Here is a 14,302-nt window from a genome sequence, read left to right on the forward strand (position 1 = left end):
CCCCCCCCCCCCCATGACTGGTCATGTGTGTGAGTCTCCTGAACTCATGCTAACTAACACGGGCATGTTGGCTTCTCTGATCCCCAGGACCCAGCGATGACTCTGAATAATGTCACCCTGCGCCGCGGCCACACGGGCATGCAGCCCCAGCAGCAGCGCTGGAGTATCCCAGCGGATGGCAGGCATCTGATGATCCAGAAGGAGCCCCACCATCACCACCACCACCACTCTGCTGCCCCTGAGGACCACTGCCGCCGGAGCTGGTCCTCCGACTCCACCGACTCGGTCATCTCCTCGGAGTCCGGGAACACCTACTACCGGGTGGTGCTGATAGGCGAGCAGGGGGTGGGCAAGTCCACTCTGGCCAACATCTTTGCGGGTGTGCACGACAGTATGGACAGCGACTGCGAGGTGCTGGGAGGTAAGTGGCCTGCCCATCCACAGTGGTCCAGGCAGAGAGGGTGAGCAGGCGGTTATTTTTCTGCAGAGCTGGGAACTGAGACGATGCATTCTTGGCACTGAGTCCCCAGCAAAGTCTTGGCACAGGCCCTTGGGGCAAGAAAATGAGAATGCTCCCAGATGAAGGGCAAGATCTCTTGAACTTGGGCCAGACAGGGCAGTTCTTAGATAATGATGTCCAAAGCTAGGGGGCAGGCTGGGCAAGCCCAGAGGGTCAGGGTCTCATTGCTGATGGAAGCTGACCTTGACCTGGACTGGGTTTCTCCCTCTCCTTACTTCTGCCCTTCCCTTGAGTGTTCATTTTGAAAGGAACACCTGAGAGGAGGGTGGGGTGCAGCAAAGGGGAGGTCTTCCCATGACTTACCCTAAGAGGAACCTTCTTCCAAGTATTCAGACCTAGGCTCTGCCTTGTATGCTTGGCGGTGCTTAAAACCAAACCACTTTGGAAATCTGTTAAGATGGTGTCTCTAAATGTCTTTCCCACCAACAACACAAATCTGGAAAACAGGCCCAAATCTATATTTGAAATAATACAATTTCTGGAATATAATTTGAAGAATGGTATTCTAGTATGTGTGTATTTGTGTGTGGGGGTGTCTTAGCCAGTTTTTTCTTTTTTTTCCAAACAGTGTGTAATTTCATTTAGATATTTACTAATTTAAACCTTGCCTATTTCCAAAACTGGTTTGGGGCGGTGTAGTTTCATGCATGATGAATTCCTTGACAGTGTGTAAAGCACAATCCGACTTTCTGGGAAGAAGCGTGCAGATCCTAATGGCCAGTGGTATTCCTCCAGCGTCTTTATCACAGCTCCGCAGTCTTAGCATCCATGGACAGGGGATCTGGATGGCACCAATGGCCACTATAGAAATGAAGTCCAGTGTTTGCCTGTCGTGGCAGGTATCAAGTGTCATGGCCTGCCCATTCTTTCAGTTTTCTCCAGATTCAGTGACCCTGCAGCAGGGAGATAGATGCCTTTAGTGATGACTCAGGTCCTCCCTCCCCTTGATGTGTTTTGAGTCAGTGCCTCAATACTATTTTCTTCTTTTTCGGCTAAACACCTTTCTGTATTTCTTGACTATCTCCGGTGTCAGGCAGTTAGGTTACTCTTTTGTGAGGCAGCTCAGGCATCTGGGCTGTAGGTGATGACTCACTGAAGGAGCATTGATTTTTTTGCATCCCTTCTGGATTCTCAGGGACTATAGTTAAGCCAAGAGTGCTGGGTAGAAATAGGACGGTATTGTACACGCTGATCCCTTCTCTATTGCAAAGGCTGAGGGGTTAGCTGTTCCTAGACAAGGAGAAAGGGAGGCAGGAGCTAAGTAACCCTGTTGGTGCCGTGGATTACGCATTGGGCTGCTGACCACAAGGTCAGCAATTCAAAACTATTGGCCGCTCCATGGGAGAAAGATGAGGCTTTCTACTCCCATAAAGTGTTACAGTCTTGCAAACTCACAAGGGCAGTTCTACCCTGTCATATATATCCTATATCCTGAGTTGGCTTAGACACAATAGCAGTGAGTTTTTAGAATAATGAAACAGATTAGAATTTGGGACTTTGGAATCTTAGGGTTTTTTTTAATTCTATCATATAAACCCAAAACTTAAAATGCAAATCAATTCTGATTCATAGTGACCTAATAGGACAGAGTAGAACTGCCTGTTTGGGGTTCTGAAGCTGTAGATCTTCACGGGGGCAGAAGGCTTCTTTTTTCTCCCAAGGAGCAGCGGGGGGGGTTACAATGCTGACCTTTTAGTTAACTTCCAAATACATAACTATGTCACTAGGGATTCTTCTATCATATAAAGGTGCATGTAAGGATAATGGAGAAATTCCATTATCTTCTTAATTCTTTTTGCCCTGTAGATCTTTCTCTCTCAGAGCAGCCGATGGCTTTGAACTGCTGATCTTATGGCAAACCCAATGCATCATCTACTCTGCCACCAGGACTCCTTTCTTACACATAGGCCAGGAACTGTCCTATATACTTCCCACATGAGTTTTGGATAATATTTAACAAAAATCAGACCATGATAGTATTGATATCCCATTGTACAGGTGAGCAAGTAGAGGATTATGAAGTAAAATGAATCCCCAAGGGTGAAAAAGCGAGTATGTAGTATGACCGGGTTTCACCTCTAATTGTCTTTGACCCAAGTATTGTATTCTTTCACTATACCATGTGCCCTAGCTCTACCTCCTAAATGCTGCACACATTGCAGAAATGGAAACATGCCCTTGTCTTCTCTAGCAGAGAATCTTTGACAATGAGAAACTTCTCTGATAATCCATCCAACCTAATGTGCCCTATTTGAGTAGCTTAATTTGTACCATCTGGGATTCTATCCCTTCTTTGAAGGTGGCTATTAGAATCACTTGTTGGCTTTGCATTTCCCAAGTGGAAGGCTTAGCTTTTCCAAGGCATGCCCTGTGTTGTTCTTTATTGGCATTTGCTGTAAGGGAAAACAAAACTCAACACAAATTCTCATTCTTTTAGTAAAGATGGCTGCTGTTACAGTTAAATGACAGGAATCTCGGCTACACACATTGTGTCGCTCGTTCAATCTTTTGAAAACAATGACTGGACATCTCCCGTATAACTTGGTGAGCCTCTGGGGGGCTTGCACAGATGCAGGTGGCTGCCTCCCTGCAAAGGCTCCAAGCCTGTAATGGAGCTTCTCCTCGTGCCAACTGCCAATCGAGGTGGGCTGTGGTAACCCCCTTGAAAGAGTACAAAGGGGTGCTGTAGATAGTCAGAGGAGAAAAGACTCTTTCTAGTTGGGGGTACCAGAAAAGCCTTCACATAAGAGCTGGTCTCTGATCTGCATTTGAGAACAACTAGGATTTGGAAGCCTCATGGAAGGGAAGAAGGCATGTCCTATGTGCACTTGGAAGTATGGGAAGCAGCACTAGGTTTAGGGTCTGATTCGATGAATTTGAACACCCTCTCTGACATTGACATGGCTGGGTGCCTTTGGCTAAACTACTCTACCTCCTCAAGCTTCCTCATTAATAAAATAGGAATAATACCTATTACCTAGGGTGCTATGAGGAGGAAAAGAAATAGATAACCTACATTTAACATGTGGCACAGTGCCTGACACATAGGAAGTGCAGAATAAATGTTAGTTATAGTTGCTTCTTAATCTACCATTTCCTTTCTATGTGTTTGCCTTCCAAAGCTGTTAGTTTCATTGCTTGTTGGTTTCCATCCACTCTGGTCACTCTTGCCTGGTGCCTTCCGAGGCCATGCAGATGTGACAGGAGTTACGAGAGGAGAGAATGGCATTTCTAGACAGGGTGCCTTCTTTCAGGGTGTCCGGGGCTATGGATGCTGAGGTTTAGGGGAGAGGGGTGCTGGAGCTTCAGAAGTTTTAAGTGGCTGTAGGAACCAATCTCACACCTTAAAGAACATCTGTGTGGGGTTCACCCACTGCAACTGAGCCAATCTTGGCCTGGGTCTTGGGAGAGGGAAAGATTCCAAGCACAAGGGGGTCAGATGAACGAAGACAGGCTGAGGTGAAGTAGTGCAGGAGTCATGGCGAAGGACCACACTTACCCAAGAGCCTCCACCAGCCCCATCAGCTGCAGAGAGAATACACCCTGACTTCCACCTCGGGAGAAAGACAGGGCTTTCTACTCCCGTAAAGAGTTAAACCCAGAGGAGCTGTTCGGCTCTGTCCTATTGGGTGGCTATGAGGTGGCTTTCACTCGATGGCTGGGAGTTTTTGCCTTTCCTCTTGAGCATGGGAGCAGTGAAAAGCCTCAAAGCCAATAGGCCTCACATCATGTTCTACCGACCTGAATCCGTTGTCCCTGAATCCACTCTGTCTCATGGCAATCCTGCTTGTGTCGGAGGAAAACTATACTCCCAAGGGTTTTCTGGGGCTGGGTTTTCAGAAGTAGATTGTCGGCCAGGGCTTTCTCTGGAGGCTTCTCTGGGTGGACTTGAGCCACCAGCTTTTCTGTTAGCAGCTGCAGAGCACATTACCATTGCATTGTGCAGGGCCTCCCCACAAACCTTAACCCAGAGTAAACCCCTCTGTGCACCAATTAACACTTGAAAAGGCTGCAAGGTGGGTGGAAAAGGAAGCAAGAGAAACCTAGAACTTCCTTGGGTTACACAGGGGCTCATCTCTGGTTAGTGGTCGGCCTCAAATTAGAGGCAGGCACTGTGTTGGAGGAAGATCCTTGGGGCATGCAGCCAGATTCCATATATAAATGGAGAAAGTGAAGGTATATTGTCCAAGGCTTCCAGGTTCCCAGCACAACGATTTGTTGGTAAGGGTTAATGCCAGACAAAGTATTTTGACTCTACTTTCACGACTGTAATCCACAGTCTTCTTTTTCTTTAAACTTGCTCTGCTAGCTCTTCAACCGAAAGCGTGAGTCTCCTTTCCCCCTTAGACTTTAGTTGCATGCAGTATGTTTCTGTTTGAATTGCTTGGGATTCGAGCGCGTGCTTGGTACATGTTCCTTTTACCTGCTTTTGGGGAATAGTGAAGGACTGAAGATAGAACTGGGCTTCATTGAGAGTATTTTCTGAATGTGAGAAATGGGTTCAGAGAAAAGAAAGTCTACAGGTTTTAGTAAGGGTCAGTCAACCCCTTGATTTGTGCTGCCCAGGCTCTTCTGATTTGCATACATTTGTATAAATTTGCAAGTTGAGGCCTGAGGTCCTACCCTCCACTTAAGCAAAGTGGGTATCTTCCTGTGAACATATTCACGCTGCATCTTGTGGAGGCCACAAACATGCTGGGCATAACAGATTCTTAGTCCAACCAGTGGGCAACAGTTACCACTGATTAAAAGCATGACCCTTTAGGAGGTAGGGGACCTGACCCAAAGACCAAGCGGTAGTGAATTTTCTTCTCATTTGTCCACTTTTCCTTCCTGATTGTTCTAGTTACTAGATGATAACACATTAAGCCAGGAGCATTTCTTTTTATAAACCCCTCACTCAAAAACCAGTCACTGCCATTGAGTGGATTCCGACTCATAATGATCCCATAGTATAGAGTAAAACTAACCTGAGAATTTCCAAGACTGTAAATTTTTATAGGAGTAGAAAGCTTCATCTTTCCCATGAAAATCCTCACTCCTATGAAACACGAAATGCCCCGGTTGTGCCAACATCCCAAACCTGACTCATGGTTCCTGTAGGTACCTTCTAGTTGGTTCCAACTCATTTGGACCCTGTGCACAACAGAATGAAAGAGTACCCAGACCTGCCGCAGTCTCATGATTGTTGGTATGTTTGAACCCATTGTGGCGTCCTGTGCCAACCCATCTCATTGACACTCTTCCTCTTGTTTTACTGTTCTATTTTACCAAGCATGATGTCCTTTTCCATGGATTGATCTCACCCGATGACATGTCTAAATTGATGTGAGATGAAATCTTGCCATCCTTGCTTCGAAGGAGCAGTCTGGTGGTACTTTTTCCAAAACTGATTTTATAGAGACCTTATGTAAATCTTTCAAGGAGCAGACAGCCTCATCTTTCTCCTTTGGATCATCTGGTGGGTTTGAACCTCTCGTTCTTGAGGTTCTCAGTCCAATGCTTACCCAAAAATGCCACTAGAGCTCCTTCTACTGACCTAGAACTCTTAAACTAGTGCTACTGCACATGCATGTCTGTGAAGTTACATTAGGGTTAATTGACAGTAAGAAAAGCCAGACTAAGTAAGCATCTCCCTCTGAAGATGTGATGATGATGGCTGACATCAAGTTTCTACGTTGTGCTTAATAGATGTCAAACAGGCCGAAAGGGAAAGGTGGATGCTACTATTAATGTGATTTCAAAAAACCGAGTCTCAGCGAGTTGAAGTAAGTGGCCCAGCACCACATAGTCCAAAGGGATGACATCCTGATCCAAATTCTGATTTGCTTGTGCTCACAGTCATTATGACAGGTCTGTGACGGATTAGTGTGTTTATTTGAGCAGTTCCTACAGCATATGGCCAGCGTGCTTCTTAGAGTTAAGAATGACAAGACTTGAGTCCTTTGGACTTGTTGTCAGGAGAAGTCCCTGGAGAAGGACATCATGCTTGGTAAAGTAAAGGGGCAGCAAGAAAGAGGGAGACCCTCAGGAGATGGATTGATGCCGTGGCTGCAATGGTGGGCTTGGGCACAGGAGCCCTTGTGACGATGGCCCAGGACAGGGCAGCATTTCCTTCTGTTGTGCACAAAGTGGATGTGGAACCTAAAAGGAACAGCACAGAGTGCCAGGCACTGTTCTAGGTGTTAGGGGACACAGCACTGCACACCACAGATGCAACTCTCTTCCCAACACTTCAGTGGGAAGGGGCGAAGGCATAGAAAATCATAAAGCATGCCCACGAACCGTATGGCAAGCTCACTGGTGATCCCGTAAGGTGCCAGATGAAGCGAAGAAGGAGAAAGGGCAGGGGGGAGGCAGGTGCTATGACACTTTAATGTAGATCCTTGGGAAAGACCTCGCCCAGAGGCAGATAAGGGAACAAGCCTCCCGGATAACCGAGGGAAAACATTTCCAGGCAAAACGATTTTAAAAGTCACCACGAGCATCAATATTGTTTAAAGGCTGAAATTTGAAACAGGAAAGCCCATTGGGAGAAGAGAGGAAGTAAAGATAGGCCCAGCTGTCTGCGGTTGATGGGGATCCATCCCTCGTGCCGAAATCTCCGCACAGCCGCATCGCTTCCCCAACCAGTCCCCGCACTGTCTTCTTTTCTGGGCCGGGGCTGCTGTGAACTTTAAGCTGTGGTGCGCCCTTCACCCTCCACCTCCACCTCCACTCAGAGCAGGTAGAAAGTTTCTATGACTCAGAGCTGGAGGCCTCCCTCCTGCGGTGTTCACAAGGCAATAGCAGCTCTCTTATTCCTAGAGAACTACAGTAAGAGAAGAAAACTGCATTCTTTAAGCAAGAAAGCTCCAGCCCAAACAAGGACAATCTCGAGATTATTTGTCTGTACTTCTTCAGAGAAGGACCGCTGGTGGCGTAGTGGTTATGCTTTGGGCTCGTAACGTAAGGTCAACAGTTCAAAACAACCAACTTCGCCAAGGGAGAAAGATGAGGCTTTCTACTCCCATAAAGAGTGATGGTCGCGGTCACCAACAGGGGCAGTTCTGCTCTAATAGGGTGGTTATAAGCCAGAATTGACTCGATGGCAATTTCTACAGAGACTTGTCTCTGAACTTCAAGCTGCTAAACTTGCCAGGGACTATTCAGTCATCGTTTGCTAGGGAGAGATGGGTTTCCACGGAGGCCTATGGAAAGAAGGCTTCCCGTTCCCCTGGGCAGTTAATGTTTCTTACAGCACTACCCACTGATCTGAGTCCAAATCGCTTAAGTGCATTTAACCTCATACATGGCTTTTCTGTATAAACTTCCCAGGAATGATGAAAATGAATGCCTTTCCCTTCCAGCTGCGTTTGATACCCAAGTAGGAGATGTAGGTGTGTGCTGCTTAGGAAGTACTGCGGGAATACATGTAGAACATTGTTGAAGATGATCAAACACTAGTAATGTGCTTTTGCGAATATCTGTGTACTTAAATAATCAAGTGCATATTTGAGAAGTTTAATTTTCTACTTGAGCCCCCTGATGAAGTGGCTGCCTGCTGTTTGCTACATGCTCCTCTTCTAAAAGAGGGCTGTGTGTTTGCCTGACCCCAACGTCCCTGTTGTTTCTTTTCTAGAAGATACCTATGAGCGAACCCTGATCGTTGATGGAGAGAGTGCAACAATTATACTCCTGGACATGTGGGAGAATAAGGTAGGCGGACTGCAGCCACTGGTGGATTTCTTCAGGGCCTTCCAACAGGCTGTTTGAGAGGAGGGTGACCTCCCCATGCAAAGGTGGTCTTCCGGACTAAGTGGGCTCATTTTTTTGATGGAAGGCATGTACTTCTGAAGGAGGAAACGGTTCTAAGTAACAGGTCATTCACAAATGGGCTCTGGATAATAAGCAAGTGACCGTGATTTTTTTTCCCCCTCTTTGGTTCTATTCAAAAATACACAAAAGTACATCTGTAGATCCTTGGGAAAGACCTCGCCCAGAGGCAGATAAGGGAACAAGCCTCGCGGATAACCGAGGGAAAACATTTCCAGGCAAAACGAGTGTAAACAAGGCTGGATGATTGTGTTATACTTGATCAAGCCAGCTGATACAAAGTTGACATTCTCAGTCTCGGTATTTACTTTGTAAAGATTTAGGGCTTTTTGAGGGTATGTGATTGGTTTATGACTCATTGAGAACCCTCCTTTTCTCACCAAATATTTGTAATTTATTACTTAGGAAAGGCAAAAGGGGGTTGGGGGGCTTCAGAAAAGGATCATTAAGAAAAAAACATTTAAAAAAAAAACAACAAAAAAAACATTTTTTATTGACATATAATTCATGTATCATACAATTCAATTGTTGAAATATATGAAAAGAGTTGTGCAATCATCATTACAGTCAATTTTAGAACATTTTCTTCATTTTTGTACTCATTTCTATTAGCTCCCGATTTCCCTTCAACCTCCCCTGCCATCACCCTAAGAAACTGTTAATCTAGTTACTGTCTCTATAGACTTACCTATCCTGGAGTTCATATAAAGAAAATCATACAAAAACAAACCAAACCAAACCTCTAACAACAATGACAAAATAAAACACAGAATTAACCTCAATCCAAAAGAAAGTAGAACATAATAAAAACCAGAACAAATTAAAAGGGAAAGCAAACAATAAGCTGTTAAATGTTAACCTACCTATATCTGATATATACCTATATCTGATATATATCTATGTCTCGCTCTCTGATGCACTGAGGGCAAGGCTATTCCCACTCCTGAGCAATGGTCTGAGGGATTCGATAGTGGCTGAATCCCCATGGGGACTCTGCATATGGACTTTGGGCTTTCACTGCTACCCATAGTTGTCTGTAAACTGGGTGCTCAGAATTTAAGTTCTAATACAATTCTTTCCTCTGATCTTGGATTTTATATTTACAATCCTTAGATCACACAGGGTAGTGTGTTTATTCCATGTATACACAGCTGATGCCCCACTTAAATGACTGCTTGCTTTAAGACTCCCAGATGCTATTCTTTTGTATAGAAAATGGTTCATTTTTGGTAGTTTAAGGTACGTAGAAGTTAGGCACTTTGTTTAGCAGAGTAGTTGTGTAATAGCAACCCAAGCTGTGAGAAAAATTGGAAAATGACATCTTTTGCTTGCCTGAGTTTATGCAGTCAACCAATCTATGCAGTCAACCAATCTGGCTATCAGGACAGCTTATCAGCATGGGAGACTAGCACCATTACTAAGAGGGTGCGGGGGCTGCAGCTTACCCAAGTGAAACTGTCAGTCAAAAGATTGTCTATAAAATTTCTGTGCAGTGTTTCAACAGAAATGCATTATTATTTCATAAAAGTATCTCTATAGTTAGTTATAACAGTAATAACTTTTTAAATGTATCAATATATCTAGGAAGCTAAAACTTTATGCTAATTTACTTTGTAAACCTTCTAAAGTGCTCTGGTCCAAGCTGTCATGATCACCCTTCAAATCACCTGGTGTCATCTGTGCAGTACTAGCTCACCGTGCAGTTCTTATTGCCGCAGGCATTCTTCTACCTGCTGGGTTTGCATGGTATGGTATGGGTTTGTATGGAGGGGGGTGGCATCATGAGTTACTACACACGGTGACGCCAACCCTTCTGGTGCCACTATGTAAGACAGGTAGGTTCTGGGGAGCTGGCAAGCAGTGTTCTTTATCTTCTCCGCAAGGGTACTGAAGGGTAAATGTACTGTTTCTCTTTAAAAGCACGCCTCGTGTGCCAGGCCGGCCTGCGCTCACGCAAAGCCTTTTCCTTTCCTCAGGGAGAGAATGAGTGGCTCCAAGACCACTGCATGCAGGTTGGGGATGCCTACCTGATCGTGTACTCCATCACAGACCGCGCCAGCTTCGAGAAGGCGTCAGAGCTGCGCATCCAGCTCCGCAGGGCCCGGCAGGCAGAGGACATCCCTATCATCCTGGTTGGCAACAAAAGTGACTTGGTGCGGTGCCGAGAAGTGTCTGTCTCAGGTAAAAGGAGGGGTGGCAGCACCATCGGGCAATCTCTGGAATGCTTGCTTTTTCCTTGACGCAGGTGCATTTCCTTCCCGTTTGCGAGGCTGGAATCGGGGACTCATGAAAATGTTACTTGGAGTTTTATGTATAACTCTAACGTCCCAGGGGCCCTGGTGGTACTGTTGGGTAAGCGTTAGACGGCTAACCATGAGGTCGGCAGTTCAAACCCACCAGCTGCTCCTTGGGAGAAGATGAGGCTGTGTGCAAGACAGTAACTGGATTAATGGCTTCTTGGGGAGGGTGCAAGCAAATGGGGAGCTAATAATAGGTATCAGAGAGAAGAAAATGTTCTCAAATTGATTGTGGTGATGGTTGTACAGACCTGAATAAGATTGAACTATGGGATTGTATGATATGCCAATAAAACGGTTAAAAATGTTTACAGCTTTTTGAACCGTAGAAAGCCAGTTCTTTCTGCCCTGGCAGCTGTGTGTTGGGATAGACTCAGGGGCAGGGAGTGTAAGACTCCTACTTTCTCACAGATGGGTCTTGCTGGATGTTGCTCTCTTTCTCATCTGGCCCATCTGTTAGCTTCCAAATCCACGCTCTACTTCAGAGAGTTCTCTGAAATTCCTTTAAGGATGAGATCCTGCTCAGGGCTTTATTGACCATATCCAACCTTTTCTCCTTTTGTCTCCAGGGAGATCCCAGTTCTCTGGGAAAATCCCCAAATTCCTTAGTCTTTATGGAGCTCCCAAAATTTCAGGGAACTAGAAGTAGCATCTTCATACAACAAGGATGGGGAATGCTGATTTAAGGGAACCAGGGAAAAACAGTTTCATTGGGAATATGAATTCTGTTCTGCCTGCCTCTCATCCCCATGGGCCCAAGAAATAAGCAACCCCTCTCTCCTAAGTTCTAGTTAAGGCATCAGGCGGATGGTGTCAAATACAAGTCTGGTTTTTCATACTTAGTTTAGGGATACTTCATGTTTATGCATTTCGTGAGTACTTGAGTATTATGGGCCTCATACAGAGTTGGAGGAGACTCAGTAGTGCTGCGGGTTATTCCTTGGGCTGCTATCCATAAGTTTGGCAGTTCAAACCCACTGGCCACCACACTGGGGAAAGATGAGACTTTTTGTTACCATAATGAGTTAACTATTCTATAGGGTCCCTATGAGTTTGAATTAACTCAATGGTAGTGATTAGTTTTTTTCTGTTTGGGCTAATACAGATTTAGTCCTCAGTACGATTGTTAAAAACAACAACAAACTACTATGTATCTGGAAAGAAAAAAAACTGAGAGAAACCTAAATGTACACTAGTTTGGGAATCTTACTATTAGGAAATGATCGTCTATAGTAGTCTTTTTTTTTATCCCACATAAAAACTTGAACAGATGGTCTTTGAACATGTTGAAATATGAAATTATAACTGTTCCTGGAAAGTTCATTTGTATTCTTTGATAGCAATATTATATATTTGTAAAATTCTCAGAATTAAAAAAAATTTTCCTTCTTTTTTTTTTTTTGTAAAGAAAAGAAGAGTGTGGTTATAGAATCCTTATTTCCAGTTCCCTCAGTTTAGGGATCTGAGAAAGGCTAGAATTAAGAATGGGGGCTTGAGAGTTAAATAGGCCTGGATATAGCTCTGCTGCTTTCAGGCCTGTGAACATCTCAATTGAAAATAAGCCTCCTGTATTTCTCTGTCTGTCTTGTAGCGCTAATAGTCAATGTTCAAGATTGTGGTGAGCATTCACACATGTTTATAAAGTACTTAACTCCGTTCCGGCTCACAGCAAGTATGCAATAACTCACTCAGTGGCCAATGCAATTCTGACTCAGAGCAACCCCAGGGTTTCTGAAGCTGCAAATCATTATGGGAGCAGAAAGCCTCCTCTTTCTCCTGCAGAGAAGCTGGTGGGTTTGAACAGCCAACCTTGTAGTTCAAAGCTTAGCACATAATCCGCGATGACACTAGGGCTCCTTAAATAAGCAGTAAGCTGAGGCTTTTATCCAATACCGTTAATACCACTATCTTCATTGCAATTGGATCTTCCCATAGTGAATTTGTAGGGGACCAGTTACAAAGCCCATCACTCCTGATTCCAGGAGTCTCTCTTTGTTTTTCCACGCTTCTCCTCAAGCCCTGGCAGGACACATGGCCTCGTGTCTCGGGCCCTGTACTGAGCTGATTCCAGCTCATAGCAACCCTTGCCAATAGAACAGAAGAGTTTTAAATCAGAAATCATCCAGGGGGGCTGCATGCTGTGTCGCAACCTACTGACGTCCTTTCTCCTTTCCAGAAGGGAGAGCGTGTGCTGTGGTGTTCGACTGCAAGTTCATCGAGACCTCGGCCGCCGTCCAGCACAACGTGAAGGAGTTGTTTGAAGGCATCGTGCGCCAGGTGCGCCTGCGGCGGGACAGCAAAGAGAAGAATGAGCGGAGGCTGGCCTACCAGAAAAGGAGGGAGAGCATCCCCAGGAAAGCCAGGCGCTTCTGGGGCAAGATTGTGGCCAAAAACAACAAGAATATGGCCTTCAAGCTCAAGTCCAAGTCCTGCCATGACCTCTCTGTGCTCTAGGTGCCCGGCTTCACGTCACTCTGATGTCCTCCTGGATGGACATCGCCGAAGGCTGTTGGGACCGATTCTCAATCTATATTAGATTGGATACTCACGTATGGTTAGATGTGGCTCCCCCATTGCAGTTGGGAATGACGGTGTTACCCTCATGGACAACACGATGCATGAGAAATGAAAGATCCTTGTAAAAAGTCCGTATTTATTCACAGGAAAAGCCTTGTCCTTGCTACTTGAGCACCAGAGACTCATGAGAGGACCTGCCTGGAGTCCTCTCGCCTTTGGACAGTCGAGAGAGGAAGGCCACAAGAGAAGGTCTAGATGAAAATCTCCCCGTTATGAGAATCCCCCCCAGTGTTCTGAGAGGCATTTTTGACAGGCGTTTTTGAGGCCCATGGGTCACAAACAAATACAGGAGACTTGTCAGGGGTTCAGTCATAGGAGAGCTTTCTACTTAGAGTGTGTATTCTCCGGGGAGCTTGACTGTAGAGCTGGGCTCATCGTATCATGACTATTATCTCCATAAAGCTGTGAACAGAAATGATGGACCTTGCTGGAAACTAAAGCTTAGCACGTAGTTTGTGCTCAGTGTCCCCCGTTGGGAATCCAGAGACTTGTAGAACTGGGGACTGAGTTATTGACAACAGATGGGTTCAAAAATTATAGCTTTACTTATGTGTCGTATAGTTTTGGTTCTTTTTTTAAATCCAGGAGAAGGTCAATGTGGCCAAATTCCATTTAGTGGAATCACCTTTTATGTGTTTTTATTTTTTAAATCACCGAGCCATCAAAAATATTTTTTTTAATTGGAATTATTGATAACCTGAAGTGCAAGATGCCAATTTTTAAAAATCGTGTCAGCCGTCTGAATTTTGATAAAACACACAACATGAACACTTTCATATTTTGGGTTGATCCTTGTATGCCACAGCTCTGCTCAATCATTATTTTGCAAAATAGCCACCATTTTAATATTTGATAAAGTATATTTATGAACATATTTCTTGATAGGGAAAATTGCCCATTTTATTACCATTTCTATATTTTTCAAAATATACAAGTTTTTACCTATATGTCTTATAATAAAAGAAATAAAATCTTTCAGAAAAAAGTCATCCTTAAGTGTTTTTCTGCCTCAAGCAGGATAATGACGATGATTTTAAAATTTTATTATTATTATTTTTAAATCATTTTATTGGGGACTCATACAACTCTTATC

General features: G+C 44.7%; 1 protein-coding gene across 1 annotated transcript; it reads left to right on the forward strand.

Annotated features, from left to right (window-relative positions):
- Window positions 1-93: 93 nt before the first annotated feature.
- GEM (GTP binding protein overexpressed in skeletal muscle) lies at window positions 94-14,143 on the forward strand. Its single transcript, XM_004697474.2, has 4 exons — window positions 94-421; window positions 8,142-8,218; window positions 10,312-10,516; window positions 12,809-14,143. Exons 1-4 carry the CDS (start codon window positions 97-99, stop codon window positions 13,084-13,086), a joined length of 885 nt encoding a protein of 294 aa, XP_004697531.1. The 5' UTR covers window positions 94-96; the 3' UTR covers window positions 13,087-14,143.
- Window positions 14,144-14,302: the final 159 nt, after the last annotated feature.

Source organism: Echinops telfairi, unplaced genomic scaffold (assembly GCF_000313985.2).
Source record: "Echinops telfairi isolate 266 unplaced genomic scaffold, ASM31398v2 ScPeMD7_1;HRSCAF=3_0, whole genome shotgun sequence".
NCBI classification, from domain to species: Eukaryota; Metazoa; Chordata; class Mammalia; order Afrosoricida; family Tenrecidae; genus Echinops; species Echinops telfairi.

Bases quoted from the DNA above. Each gene is read 5' to 3' on its own strand.
- GEM (XM_004697474.2), top strand. From the start codon at position 97: ATGACTCTGAATAATGTCACCCTGCGCCGCGGCCACACGGGCATGCAG. The intron at 422-8,141 runs GTAAGTGGCCTG...TTTCTTTTCTAG, and splicing joins CGACTGCGAGGTGCTGGGAG to AAGATACCTATGAGCGAACC. The intron at 10,517-12,808 runs GTAAAAGGAGGG...TCTCCTTTCCAG, and splicing joins CCGAGAAGTGTCTGTCTCAG to AAGGGAGAGCGTGTGCTGTG.